This window comes from Monodon monoceros, unplaced genomic scaffold (assembly GCF_005190385.1).
Source record: "Monodon monoceros isolate NGI ecotype Baffin Bay Population unplaced genomic scaffold, NGI_Narwhal_1 Super_Scaffold_13, whole genome shotgun sequence".
Taxonomy (NCBI): domain Eukaryota; kingdom Metazoa; phylum Chordata; class Mammalia; order Artiodactyla; family Monodontidae; genus Monodon; species Monodon monoceros.
The window spans coordinates 4,673,465-4,688,682 of NW_021703769.1; the positions used below are offsets into that span (position 1 = coordinate 4,673,465).

The following is a 15,218-nucleotide window of genomic DNA, read 5'->3' on the forward strand; positions in this document are numbered from 1 at the left end:
CACAGACTACCCGATGTGCAAATGTACTCAAGAGACTCATACTTCCGTCAGAGTCTGGGGCTGAATTTATCATAGAAACTAAGCAAACAGAGCACTGAGATTTAGTTACTCCGAGGGGAAAAGGACTGTGGATAAAAGGGAAATATAATCATAGAACATACAAGGCAGAGCTGTGAACAATATTTCAAGTAGTCTTAATCATGCAAAAGGATGCCGACACAGCCAGAAATGATGACATAACACTCTGAGAGGGGCAGGGATGGAGAGAAAGGTTATTGGAGCTAAATCCTTATCCTCCTTAGAAGGAAATCAGTAAACAGTATCTAGACATGAAAAACCAAGAAAAAGTAATACAGGCACATTATTCAGAAATATAGAGGTTGATACCCAGCAGAAATTCGTGCTAAAACGGCTGCCTCTAGGCAATGGAAGCTGGGAGTGATGGGGGTCTGCTGGGTTTCATTATGAGCCTATTAGAACGATTTGGCTTTTTATACCATGTACACAAAATGCTTCGGTTAAAAAACAAAATTAAAAATACCACACGACCAAATCCAATGACAAAACCTAGAACGTCCCTTCAAATTGCTCTTAATCCAGTAAAGGGCCAGAGAGTTGGGGGGACAGGGGTGGTGGGGTAGGGACGGTGCCGTAGAGCAGGCAGTGCCAGGTGGTGAGAGAAGATAACATCTTCAGTCTGCAGAGTGGGCTTATCCTCCATGTCTGAGACTGAAGGGAAATACCCAAAGTGTGACAGGGCCACGGGGCCTGGATAGCTATTCTTTGATGGCTTCATCTTTACTAATGGAAGATACTTCTATGTTTTGGAATCACGTTTAGGACTGGCAATGTGACTGCAAGGAGGGGCTTAAAATATAACGGTCGGTCTTGGTTTGACTTTAAAAATAGAGTCCTGCCTTGCATACACATTTTCCTAACATTTTTGAAATAGCATAAAAGTACATTTTTGCAGAAGTCCGTAACACTAATTTTGTATTTCTCCAAAGTTTTGCTGTTTCTCTGCTTCTTTGACGTGGCCTTAGCAGTCAAACATCGCTAAGAAACAGAAGTTCTACTTGAAAAAAAAAAGGAAGTCTAGACTCCGAGTACAATTTCCGAGGGTATTCTCAGTTTCTGACGGGGCATGTCACTCCCGTTACAGGACCCTGGCAGATTCTCAGGGAGATTTGTCTTCTAATGCACTAACGAAAGCTAATGGCAAATTGGTGTGGTTATTTCCTCAGAACAGCACCTTTTGTCGTTTGAAAAGGCCTCTGTTTCACAGCTTGGATTTTAACCCTTTAAGGATTACCACCATTTTCAGTCCCTCTTACAGAAGCTCCCTGTGGACTGGGAGGCTGAAACATCCCACCCCATTCGCATCCTCTGTGGAGTCCATAGTCAAAGGACCCCAGGAATGTGACACAAGATGTTCGGACTGGTGCAGTAGTGAGGCTGCTAGTGTAGGTCAACAGTCCAAGCTCAATTCGTTGGCCACAAAGGGCGATTTCCTCCCCCTGCCCAATCCACTTCTGTACCCTTTGCTGCACGTGATTTTCCTATTAGTAAAATCATGTCTAGATTCCTATTTGCACATTCATAAATGTGTGTCCTCAGAATCTTCATCTTTGCTCTCCGTTATCAGCCCTTTGTGTGGCCTTTTAATGTCCCTGCAGATCCTTTACCGTATGAAAAGCTGCTCAACCTCATGTAAAGGAACCCCAAATTAAAGCCGGGAAACCAAGTGCGCTTTTCAGATGAGCTAAGATCAAAAAGGTGGACGATGCAACATGCTGGTGAAGAAACAGGGAAGGAGGCAGCGCTGGGACCACGTGCTGCCGCGTCCTCTGGAAGACGATGTGGAGTCACATGACCAATTTTACATGCAGGCGCCCTTTCCTGTTTCTCTTCCAGGAACTGTCTCATTTACAGGGGGAGTCTGCTGTGGCTGTGTTTGCAGCAGCGAGACCAGAAATGACTTAAGTGCACCTCATAGAGGGCTGGTTAAGGAAATGATGGGCACATCACCCAGAGGAGAACTACAGAGCCATTCAGATGTGTTGTGGCCATGAAACGATCTCCAAGATGCGTCACAAGTCCACACGCAGCACTCAGGATGGGGCAGGGCGTGTGGGCTGCCGCTTGTGCGCAAGGACACACGAGGGCTCTGCGTACACAGGCGCACAGCGAGAGGCTCTCTGGAGAGAGTCCAACAAGAAAGGGTCACAGGAGCCCCTGGAGAGGGGAGCGGGCCCGGGCCCGGGCCCGGGCCTGGGGGGTGGGGGGCACTGACTTGGAGCTGTCTATCCTTTGGTCTTGTATGAAGTCTTACTGTTTGCATGTGTAACTTTCCCCAAAGAGGTTAAAATGTTTTCAGGAATGTTTTAAAAAGATAACATCAGAAGATGGAGCCTATCGGCCACCGCTTAAAGACCATCACCACCCCACCTCGCAGGCTTGGAGGCAACTGGACACCAGTGGGCAATCAGTAAATCAATGACAAACGCCTCCCCCAGTAGGAAAACACGGGGATGCAGGTCTGGCCCCCATGCTGAAGCTCTCTGGGCAAAAGTTTCCCCATCAGTAAAATGAGAAGGTTGACCTAAGTCATCCCATAAGTCTGTTTTGGGGGCACAAAATATCTGATTGCTCACTTAGACCGATTTCTTGTCCCTAAGAAGTGGCGAGAGAGGGCTGCGCCGTCTTCTCCAAAGCACAGCTAAACTGCCCACAGGCCATCCGTTCAAAATAATCGCACACTGAAGCATCCTTTAAACACATTCAGAGCACAGAATTTATTGAACATAATATGGAGATGGCTAGTACAGAAGTTCACGCCTCAGCAGGGCAAGCTTCATCAGGCTGACACGGAACATGTGAGAACATGCTGTGAACGGCTCTCTCGAGCGGGCCACTGCAGAAATACACCTCCTTCCCTCCGGAGAACAGAAAATTAGCCATAAAACCGTGAATTTATTACATATCAGATAACCAACACGTACGATGGTGAAGAGTCCTTTCCTACACCAGCTTTTTAAATGAATTCCATGTCAAAACAGGGCATACAACTTAAAATATATAAAAGAAAAATTATGAAAACGAAAGCATTCTAAGACACCTCTTAAAATACTCAATTCCCAAAATGTTAACATATACTGAAGGCAGAATAAAAGTCCTGATCACAAACCACAGAGATCTCTTTTCAGGACAGGGAGTGACAAGAGCGAGATACAAAGCGTGGAAAGAACAGCACGTGTGACTGAAACTACTTCTTGACTCAAAAATGTTGAGAGGAGGTGAAGGGAGCATTTAAATAAAAATAGATCGTTTTGAGTTTCCTAAAGAAGTTCCAAATGGCAGCAGTTTTAAACTGTCTTTAAAAAAAAACGAAACACTAGCAAAAGAAAGGAGAACCAAATGTATTCTGCGTTTTTCTATGTAGGAACGTGAGTCACCTTACTGAGGCTGCTTACGAATGAAAAACACAAAAACACACTCTTTCCCACTGAGTAATTTCCCAGCATCTCATTCAGGATCAGACACAGAGAAGGTAAATTGATCAACGTTTGCTGAATGACGCAGTGGTGAAAAGCAAGAAGCAGTTCTGGTACACATGGTCTCAGTAGGACAGACAGTAAACTCTGACCTTTGAATCCAAAGAAAATTATCAAGGGGAAAAAAGTATTTTTAAATGAATGCTGCACTAGAGGTTAACAGCCGAATTTAAGTTACTTCTAAAATACAAAAGACAGGGCTTCCCTGGTGGCGCAGTGGTTGAGAGTCCGCCTGCCGATGCAGGGGACACGGGTTCGTGCCCAGGTCCGGGAGGATCCCACATGCCGCGGAGCGGCTGGGCCCGTGAGCCATGGCCGCTGAGCCTGTGCTCCGCAACGGGAGAGGCCACAACAGTGAGAGGCCCGCGTACCGCAAAAAAAATAATAAAAATTAAAAAATAAATAAAATACAAAAGACAGATGGGAATGCAGGCAGCCAGTTCATAAAAAGAACCAGACCTCTTCGTATTACATGGAAAACCGTCGAGTTGATGTGAGAAACATGCATGCTAATTTATCATCCTAAATCACAAAAGGCTATGCATTCTTGTTAGCACTAAGCCTTAATGAAATCGGGTTAAGATATCTGATTTGTCTCCCCTAGTTGGCAGCTGCTGAAGGAAACAAACAAACAAAAAGTAACCTGTTCTGTTTCGGCCAGACTCGGCGCTGGCTATCAGTGAGACGAAACCCTCCGGGGCCACAGCTGCACCTGCGGGAGCCGGGCGGAGCTCCTGCCTTTCAGGATGCAGAGGTGAGCAGGACAGGGGAGCGAGCATCAGCCTTGCACCCACCCACCCCGAGCCAGATGATTAAATACACATCAACCCTGCGGTATGAGAAAGTAACTGTAATACGGTATTGTCACAGGATCAATGTTTCCTGGTTTAAAACCAAACATGAGCATTTACTTAGCAGCAGAAAACTATTATCCCACAGCACTGTTTTATTCAACTGACATCTTTTAATCAAAGCAATCCATATTGTGGCAACATTCCAAGGTATCATAATTGCAAATATACACGGCATGTCAGATAACAGCTGTATCTTTGTTGCTTGTTCTTTTTTCCTTTCCTACTGATTGGATGCGGGCATTTTCTGATGCTTATTTCCACTAAGAAGAAAACCTGAAGTAATTATACTGAGACAACTTCTCATCCACCTCTACTGGTTTCACTTTTAACTCTTACACACAGCTGTTTGTGTGTGCTCACGTCTTCTAAATTTTTCAGAATACCTCTGTGATGACAATAAGAAGGACACCTCGCTTTTCAGTGGCGGGGCCGTAGCTAACAAGAGTGGGGTCTGTGTCGTCGGCACGGGGGTGTAGGGCCTTGTGTACCCCAACTCCTGGTCCTGGAGGCCAAGCCTTGCGTGCTAAGTACGCGGCTGGGGAGATTCAGACGCAGGAGGAAAAGGGTCTGTGAATCTCGCTGGAGATCCACGTTCACAGCCTGCCCAGTCTGCCTGTCCGCCGATGTGCCTCATCGGGGTCTGCTATTACTGGCTCCCTCCGGTGATTTCCCGGAGGAGCACAGCACTAACTCAGGGAGAGGTCTGAGACCAGCGGCTCGGCTGCTGTGAACCTCAGCAGGCCACTTCTGTGACACCAATTTTAATGAACTGCCTTCGCTTCCCATTTAATTCACAAGTTTCGTAAAGCCTCCCTGGAAAGCCTTCTCATCATCACCTCGCTGAGACAAGCTAGTAATTTTCTTTCTCAAGCCCCCAAATTCATTCCCCAGGAGCATCATGCAGAGATCCTCAGGCAGTGAGAAAATGGAAAACGCACATTTCTTCACTGCCTGAAGTGTGCTTAGTTTCAAAAAGCAAAATACAAAGCATCTGAAGGAGAGTCCTGATTCTGTCTACTTTATCTTTAAAATCACCGCAGAAGGGACGAAGGCAAACACCTGGAAGGTGGACGAAGGTCAGCGCTGCTGAGATCAGCCCCTGTGAATTCACCGAGGCCTTTCTCGCCGCTCCTCTGACTGGTTTTTGTGGTTGAAACAGCGTCTTGGTGATTTAGGCCCTCGCAGCAGGCTTCCCAGAGACTGACTTCATTCCAAACGAGAGGTTCTAAAAGGCCGCCCCGTTTAACCTCCCGGAGGCTTCATTTCCTCACGTGCAAAACTAGAGCCCTCACGCCCCCATCCCCATCACAGTCGTCGTGAGCACTAAGCCAGTGAGTGAACCTATCGGATGCTCTGCACGGGGTGGGAGGGCGTCCTAACAACAGCGACTTTCTCTAAGAGGTTATTGTCAAAGCAGCTCTGGCTGAGGAAGGCTTTTAAAAAGACTAATAAGTTTTCTCCACACCCAATCGGGCCAGGAACCCTGAGGGACCCCGCTTCTCGTGGGGCACACGTGGTCCCAAGCCGCCCTTTCGGGTCTTATCGGATCTGCGTGCCCTGAGCTGGAGTCTTCCGTCTACCGTGCAGGGGCCTTTCTAAATACGACCCCATTCCCGCTCATCTCTCGGCAGCAGCAACCTCGGCCCAAGCTTCACTGAGCCAGGCCTCCTCAGAGTGGGAACTCTGTTAATTCCATGTATTATTTAAAGCTCCTCCTCCTCTAGCCCGACTGTCTCAACAGGAAGAGGCCGCTCCCGCCCCAGGGCCCCAGCGAGACGCGAGTCAGTGAACGGCCATCACCAGCAGGGGGAGCAGCGCCCTCTCCACCTGCCAAGGTCTCGGAGGTTAAACGTTACTCAAGTGTTCAAGGTGACTTCCAAGCCCAAGTCCCACCTTGCTCGTTTTTTTTATTTTCTTTTAATCAAGAATTTCACAAACAACCCACAACCAGAAGCTTGTAATTGGGCCAGTTCTTTGGAGAAGGAGCTGAAGATGACAAAAGGCATTCTATTTTGGTGTGGATTCTGAGTTTGCAAATATAAAGATTTTTGTGTGCAAAAAATATAGGCACCATTTGAAAAATGTTAAGCTACTTACATATGGTACATATGCTATATATATATATACACACACACACAGCTTGTTTTCAAATTAATTTGAACGGCTATTTAGCTCTGAGCTATCACCTCATTCAGTTATATATGACTCGACACAGCCTGCAAGTCCAGTACTGGTATCTTCCGATAGCAATTCTGTTCCTGGGATTTCTTTGAAAGCTTTTAGGTTTTCACGGATCACTGGAGGTTCTTCATTTTTCCCCCTTCTGTGTTATGTAGGTATAAGCCGTCTCTCTAGGCATCAACTGTCCACTGGTAAAAATCAATTTTGATTTTATCAGTATTTATTAGCACTGGTGCCAGCAGTTTAGAAGACTAGAGAAGGAAAACATGCAAACTAGGAGGAGAAAAAAAATGAAAGCCGGGTCCTCATACCTACAAATAACATAGCCTGCTGGTCTTTCAGGTATTTTGTAAGGTGCCGAGGGAGCTTGAATTACCAATTTTTAAATTCAATCAATAAAAATTTACAGGACTCTGTTACTGCTTGCATCTCTCCCGTATCTGCGAGCCCGGTGGCGGGTATTTCTAAAACAAGGGCACCACTCTCAGAGGTGCCGTGAGCCAGTAACCAGGGCAGCAGGCACCGGAGCAGCCTGACTGCGCCCGCCCAGGCTCCCTTCCCGGCCAGCACCCTAACCAGCTTCAGCCTGGCTCCCTCTAAGCCAGTTTATTCCAGTGACTTGACTCTCACCCTCTCAGGACAGAACAGACCACGGGGCAGGACCGCACATCCATCTACCTGCTTTACTCTCATTTTCCAGAAAAGACACCCAAAATGTGCATGCTTGGGACTTCCCTGGTGGCGCAGTGATTAAGAATCCGCCTGCCAATGCAGGGGACACGGGTTCGAGCCCTGGTCCGGGAAGATCCCACATGCCACGGAGCAACTAAACCCCTGCGCCACAACTACTGAGCCCACGAGCCATTAACTACTGAAGCCCGCGTGCCTAGAGCCCATGCTCTGCAACTAGAGAAGCCACAGCAATGAGAAGCAGCACATACACCACAACGAAGAGTAGCCCCTGCTCGCCGCAACTACAAAGAGCCCGCGCGCAGCAACGAAAACCCAAAACGTTCAAAAATTTAAAAAAAAAAAGTGCGTGCTTCTCCAGGTTCGAGATCTTGAGTGTCTGTGGCTCTTAAAATGGTCCCTGAACCAGAACGGTGCCTGCTCCACACACGTTCTCCTCCCTGACACACACTTCACCGACCAGGGTCACTGGCATGGTGTCCACTCTGCCCGTCACCACCCTCCTCCTCTCCCTGGGGCGGGGGGGAGATGTTCCCTTTTTCCACTCAGTCAAAAAGCTCAACAGGTGCTCACCAAGTCCTGGCCCCTAAAACAGAAAGAGGTTTCACAGGATGATTAGTTTGAAGAGACAACTCTGGATTTTAGATTTTGATTTTTAGCTACACACAAAATGCCACCATCCTTGGAGAAGCTGAATTCCTTCTAGATGCACACGAAACACTTAGTCACTTCCAAAGACCTAAAACACAAGTGTCCCAGGTACTCTTTTTGAGAACTTGGTCACTCGACTACAGGCGCCAGCAAACTCCAGTCTCACGGGCCAAATCCCAGCAGCTGTTCTTGTGAATAAAGTTTTAATGGCACACACGGCAACACCCTTTAAGAAAATGTTTACCAACTCCTGCTCTAGAGGAATGGGACTGTACTGCACCCCCAGGCACTATTTGAGGCACCCCCCCCCAATCACTCTCCTTTCAAGGTCATGAGGTATTAGAAGCCACGTGAAGAGTAATTCGTTGCAACTCCTACACTCAGATAAGTTTTACTCCACTTGGAGAAAACAGCAGGAAGCACATGCTTCCCAGCTCAGTCTTCTCACTCCTTTTCCTAAGTACCTGGGTCCACACGGAATAGAGACTGGAGGCTAATTTATAACCGGGCAGCCGGCCTTCCATAGCTTCACGCCATGGGTGTGTGGTGGAGAACGAGGTCTGTTCAACATTTACCGCGAGTTCTCAGGATGTACAGTAAACATGTTATTTCTCATCGACAGGGTTCATTTTTAAAATCAACCTTCCAATGACAAAATAATAATGATAAAAATAATGTCTCCCTCCCCCCGCCATTTAGCACAAGTGACAAAATGACAAAAGAACTCTTAATTTGGGGGCTTTATTTTAATTTTTTTTTCTTTTAAAGATGCTACATAGTCAAACAGAATTGGATTGGTCTTTTATGGCATAAAATTAATTCACAAACTCTCAATCACTACTTGATGGATTATCTGACGTTTCTCTCCCACCCCCTCCCAACCCCACCGAGCCGGTTTCCTCTCTGCTCACCCCTCTGCTGCCTGACTCACATGCCCTGATCCCCAGCTAGGGCCACACGGGGAAGGTCAGGGCCACACTGGGGCACGTGTGCTGAAGCGTGAGTGGTGGCTGAGGAGTGGAGAAAGAAAGAACAGTACAGAGATCGGCTACCCTTCCCCACAGAAAGCGTAACCTAGAGTTGACTGCCACTACTAAGCACTTCCCTCCCTATGAGAGTCGTTATTTATTTGCACAGAAAACCACTTCTCGGCAGCTGTTTTCCAACGTTCCAATGTGTGTGTACAGCCCAGAACCTCCAGCAGCAATTGCCAGCTTCACCCAGCAGAGTTAGGCAGCACAGGTGATTTTAGGCCACAGAGTTAATTATAATCTTGTGACAAGAAAACATGAGATGAAATACATTAAATAAGTTAAATATGCATTAAACATCTCTGAATAACAATTCAATCTCATGACATGAACCAATGGTTATCTAGCTTGGTCCCTTTAAGAGAACAAAGCCTTCACTGACTTCTATTTCCAGAGTATTGGGTCACTCGGGCAACATACACCTCCCAGCATAGCTGATGTTGCCACAGCGCCGTTCTTCTCGGCCTCAGACTCTGTCCATCAGTCCCTGGCAGGGGCAGACGTGGAGGAGCAGCCCGGAGGGAGCGAGCAGTGCGGGGAGGACGCCCTGGGGGGGGATGCGCTCTCCACCGCGCTGGGCTCCAGCTCCCCGAGCGCCAGCACCAACAGGCAAGGAAGAGTGTCGTGTTGGAAGAGAGGTGACTAGCAACATGGACCAAGGCTACAAGTGTTTAAAATGACATGTACAACATGCCAGTCTCATTTAATCATGGTTTCCCTTGTCATTAATAAGGATCATTCTTTTCCCCCGATCATTTACTATACGTGTTAAACTTTCTAAAAGATTGTTATTTTATGTTCTATGTGTGTGTGTGCACGCGTGCGGCAGCACACACGCGCAGGGAGGGGTAATTTAAAGGCAAGACCTGTGAGATGTCATCATACATTAACTTCTTTTTACACGCGGTTATGATACATTTAAATCCCATGATATGGCGGAGCCATCAATCCAATTTACCATCCTCTGCCTGCTGCCTCTACAAGGCGACCTTCCCTATGATTACACCGACGATAAAGAACAAAACCACCAGCGCGAGTAGCCGGGTGCTGAGGCCCTCCTCCTTCCCAGCCGCAGCTAACACGGGAACGGGGCTGTTGCTCTGCGCTGCCTTCCTCATCCGAAGTCCATCTTCTTCCTACGGGAGCAAACACACGTTTCAAAGACAGTCCAAGGCACCGGAGCAGCAGTCAACTGTACAGCTTGGGGGATGCGGCGGGGGGGGGGGGGGGGGGTGATGCCCAGACTCCATCACATGATGAGGTCCAACCTCCTCGTTTTGCAAATGGAGAAACAAGCCTACGCAGAAGAAGAGACTGTCTTGAGGCCACCACAAAAATACTGCCAGGAGCCCCTCTTTTCTCCCATCCATCCTACACAATGCTGCTGGGTACTTTTTATACCACACATCTAAGCAGGGGACTCCCTGGTTCCCCATGATTTACAGAAAAAAAACTCTTCAGAGAAAAGAATCACAAGAAACGACCAAGTGGGGGACCTGGAAGCTTTCAAAGGTAGAGCTCTGTATATAGTTGATATCTGATGAGTTACAGGCAGACTGCTGGATCAAAACTGTGATGTGTGTAATAGTAAAATGAGCTTGATACATGCATCTCAAGTATTTCCTACTTAACGCATGGAATTCCCACCAAAGAAATGACTCTCTTTCTCATACACGTGAAGATAACTTGGCCATTCTCCCCCGCACACACAGACCTGTACGAACAGAAACTTTTGCTTTCTCCACGTCCCCAAACGGGGCGCACACCAAGGTTTTCCTACCCCGGCTAGTTACCCCTCGACTCATCCCTGACGCCCACACAGCAGCTGCACGTTCTCTTCTTCCCCTTCAGTCCATTCACGTTCACCAAGTGCCTAGCAGGTCTTGAAGACAAGAGGCATCCAACCCATCGAGCAGACTTTCCGGGACACTCATGGCCATCTCGGCGGCACCACTCATCACACTCGTTATCAGTATTCGTGTCGGGGCCTCCCCGGCTACCCTGGTTAACAGGGAGCTTATCTTAAGGGCAGGGACTGCCCGTGTCTGTATCCACAGAGCGGGGGGTACAAGGTAGGACCTTAGGAAATGTGCTGGCCAAATGACAGGATGAAACAACACAAAACAAGAAATCAGTGTTTGGCAAGATAAAGAATCTTCTAACGTCAAGATTCGTCTGATAATATTTTAAAAGACACTCTGCTCATGGGGCATGGCCAATACGACTGCACCGTGATAAATGACTGGTGCTATTCGATTAACTTTAAAAAAAAAAAATGGGCACAGCAATACGGCATTTATTTTATTGGGTTTATATAGAAGCTACTTCTACCTATTTATCACTTTAAATGGCGCAGAAGTTTGTTTCTGAAGAGCAATACATTCAAGGAGAACCTCCAGGCGTATCTTAGATTTTTAGCCAAAAAGTAGCGTGTCAGCTTCATAATTTACTCCTTACTAAAAGAAGTCAAATCAAGATTACTGCCAAGAAAGAAGATGATGCCATTTCCCAAACTCCGTCAGCCCTCCCGTATCTCCTGCCTTGCTAGAATAAGAGAAGGAAAAGTCAACTGCCACGAATTTATGACGTGTACCTGGTGCTACGCAGTGAACGAGTGAAAAAGCCTGTCATGTGGGTGGGGGACATGATCACGATGCAGAGAACAGATCGGCCTCGAGATTTAAGCTGCAACGAAAGACCCTATGATCAGACGTTCAGAAATGCTCTCTTTAAGACTGCGTATGAAACAGACATACTTTTAACACTGGAAGGGGCCTTAAAGGGGTTTTGCGAACAGAGGCCTGGGAGCCGCCGTGACTAAAAGAGATTCACGGCGAGCCCAAGTTTGGCTGGTCATTTCCACAACACCGCAGGCCTCCAAGACCAAGCGAAGTGCACCTGCTTCCCTCCAATGCCAACCGCCGGGTCAGTGGCCACAAGCTGGAGACTCTGGTTCCCTGTAATTTCCACCCATGTACGGCGACAGCTTCCCATCTCCAGTCTCCTCACCGCGTTAACGGCAGGATGAGACCCTACTGCCTAGACCTGTTTAGGATCCTCATGAAACAGAATTATGCCTGTGTTAAAACAGAATACAGGTCAGTATTTACCCACTTAAAAAAGATTCTCATCCAGTGGGGATGGAGTGGGGTTTGAACATGTGAATTCAAGATAACCATTGCTGTTTTATTTTTAGTCTCAGAACTGAATTTCAATTTACACTAACGGATCGTTTGTTTGTTGCTTTTATACGAGGTGACAAGAGTTTATATTGTGCAAATATAAAACAACTCTACAAACTCAGGGGTCCGTCAACTTCCCCACCCAAGATCACAGCGAAAAAGCCCCTGCTGCCTGCACATGATCAGAAAATAAAACGCTGTTACCTTGAACTGCTTGTTCTCTTCCCGCAGCCTCTGAACTTCACTCTGCAGCCGCTTACATTCTTCCATCACCTTCTTAACTTCAGTGTCATCCAAAGAAGAACTCAGAGCTTTAGACACTGTTGGTGTTTCTGTCTTTGATGCAGTTGTGGATACAATTTTATTTATTTCTACATCATGCTGTTCAGAAATAAATGAAAGCCCAAGTGTCACCAACTATGTAATAATGGACTTTTTAATGCAAAGTAAAGTAGTTCTCAGCAAACACCACACGTGGTGGCGTTTCATCCACACTGTAAAATGTCGCATTTACTTTTAGTATGGATCACTTTATCTAGTGTCTTAATAATCTGAAGCGACTGCGCTCCAGAAATTATGGATGAGGGCAAACAATGCAGTTCGGCTGAGACTAGCACTTCAAAGGAAGAGAGAAGGGGCCGTGCATACTGCACTATCAAATGCCTGCCGTGCAGAAATTAGCACACTGTAACCGTGCAAGCTTAGGAATTATCATCCACAAATTCCTGTCACCACGAAGGTCTGAACACCCCCAGGGCTGGCTGAGTGGGGGTCTCGGAAGAAGGCCAGCGGGGACATAACACAGAGGGCGATTTATTTCATGAAGATGGAACGAAGGTGCAGTAAACTCACTGTCTACAATATTTCAGTCTGGGGAAGCACCACATTCCTCCATTTCCTCGGCCAAGACTGTGCTGTGACACACTCTGGAGACCGGCTGGGGATGAATCAGTAAGTGGGGGGAGGGCATGGAAGCACTCAGGTGTGTCGGGAAAATAAAATAACTGGGGATCGTTGCCCTGGGGGCTCCATGCGGCAAACTGAAAACTAGGAGCTCTACCCATCGTCTCTCCCAAGTGAGGAGAGTGAGGCCCTGAAAGGCAAGGCCCCAGCTTACAGAGCTAATCACCTAGCACAGAGCTAGGGCCAGAATACAGATCTCACAGCGTCCACAACTGACCTTCCCAGGACTGGAATGGGAAGGGAAGGAAAAAAAGAAAAAAAGACCAGTGCCATTCAAACCAACAGGATAGCGACAGTGGTCAATTATTGAGCAGAAAGAAAATGCTACGTGGTTTTGACACAAAGCATCAGCATTCCTGGAAACGGCTATGGATAACGTTGAGAAGGTGAGCATTTCTACTTCCCACCTCCAGCTGTTAACAGCCAGGGTGGTTGAATGTTCTACATGTGTTTTAAACCGTGTTTTTAATACAATTTAAGTTTTTTGACTAGGTTGAAGGGAGGTCCACATTAGCATTACTGATACAATCTTCTCTCTCCAACTGGTCACAAGCCAGGGCCACGACAGGCTTATCTCTTGGGTTTCACACAGAGAAAAGAGAGCTGACAGCCTGGAGGAAGTCGCTCCTTGCCCTCACCCGCTCGGAAAGCAAAGGGGGCGATTCTCAACAGGAAATCATTCTGCCCCAGCAAAGGCACATTTGGCGATATCCAGAGACATTTTTGGTTGTCACAACTCGGGGGTGCTACTGGTACCTAGTGGGCAGAGGTCAAGGATACCGCTACACATCCTGCAAGGCACAGGACTGCCCCCACGGCAAAGAATTATCCAGCCCAAGTGTTAATAGTGCTGAGGTTGAGAAATCCTAATCTAAAAGCATATTTTGACTGAAGAGGTGGGTGGGGTTCAAGGGGTAGAGAGGTGGTGCTGAGGGAACGTGTAGACGGGGAAGCCTACAGGCGGCACTCTGCAAAACAACAGAACCTCAGAGCTCACCGCCACCTGTCCACCAAGCACCACGATAAACGGCAAATTATTCCGTTTTGGTCTTACCCACCGTGAAATAGCAACCTACAACTGTGCCAAGTCACAGAAGCTCTTCGGAATTTATGACATTTCAACAGCCAACAGGCTGCACTTTTCGAAGGGAAAAAATGTTTCAATTAGCTGTCTTTCTGCAAGTCTCTCAAAGGCAGATGTCATGAAGGCCCACTTACTTGTTAACTTCAGCTTATTTTTTTCTTCATGCATCAGAAGAAGGAAGATAATTTGCCAACTTAAATCCTGGTTTTGCGGGAGACGGTATGCAAATAAGCATCAGCTTGCAACATCAATTACCGTTAACTAGAAACATACTTACTGGTTTATCATTTTCTGCTGGCAATTCAAACACACATCTAAGTTTTGAATCCATAAGGTCTTCCGGTTTTGCCTCCTTCCACTAAAACAATTTAAATTTAATAATCAGGATATTATAAAGCTGCTGGAAGAATAATTTTCTTCCTATAACTGACAATTTCAGAAAAATACTCTTAATGAGAAAGCCCTGACGTATATCAAATAAAGCACTTAAGTCTGCTGAGACTTCAATACTTTTAACATGACAAGATTAAACGCACTAGCTCTCCTGAATATATACTCTTCTTCACAGACCCCAGTCTTGCTGCCGGACCCCTCAGAGCCCACCAGCGCTCCTCCTGTCGCCAGTCTGCGGGAAGCACACGGGACAGAGAAGACCACCGCTGACCCAAGAGGAATCTTCTAAACTGCAACTGGATGGCCTAAGGACATCTGGGCTCTCCTTAAGAAAACACAACTTACTTCGCAGGGCACGTCCTTCTTAAGAGAGAGTAAGCATGCGCTATCTGGGAGTGGTTTTAGAACACTGCCAACTACCAACAGGGCACAAGAACTGGCAGGCCACTCCCTGTGATCGCCGCTGTCTGGGCTGACCCCCACTGCCTCAGTGTGCTGGTAGTAACATCTTCCTGACTTCCTAAATCCATGTCCTGGGACGATGCACTTCTGGCTTACTCCTCCTCCTCTTGGCAGTGGAGGACAGGAATCCCAGGTGTTCTGATCATTACAGACCAGCATAGCAGGAAGGCTGC

General features: G+C 47.1%; 1 protein-coding gene across 2 annotated transcripts in view; it reads right to left on the reverse strand.

The window, feature by feature from the left end:
• Positions 1-3,912: 3,912 nt before the first annotated feature.
• Positions 3,913-15,218, reverse strand: part of VAPB (VAMP associated protein B and C) — a 52,316-nt gene continuing 41,010 nt past the window's right edge. For both annotated transcript variants that reach the window (XM_029219971.1, XM_029219970.1), the window contains exons 4-6: positions 14,468-14,548; positions 12,348-12,524; positions 3,913-10,097 (exon numbers count right to left, since the gene is read on the reverse strand). In XM_029219971.1, coding sequence (XP_029075804.1) covers positions 9,939-10,097; positions 12,348-12,524; positions 14,468-14,548 — 417 coding nt within the window. In that variant the 3' untranslated portion in view covers positions 3,913-9,938. The remainder of the gene's footprint in view (positions 10,098-12,347; positions 12,525-14,467; positions 14,549-15,218) is intronic.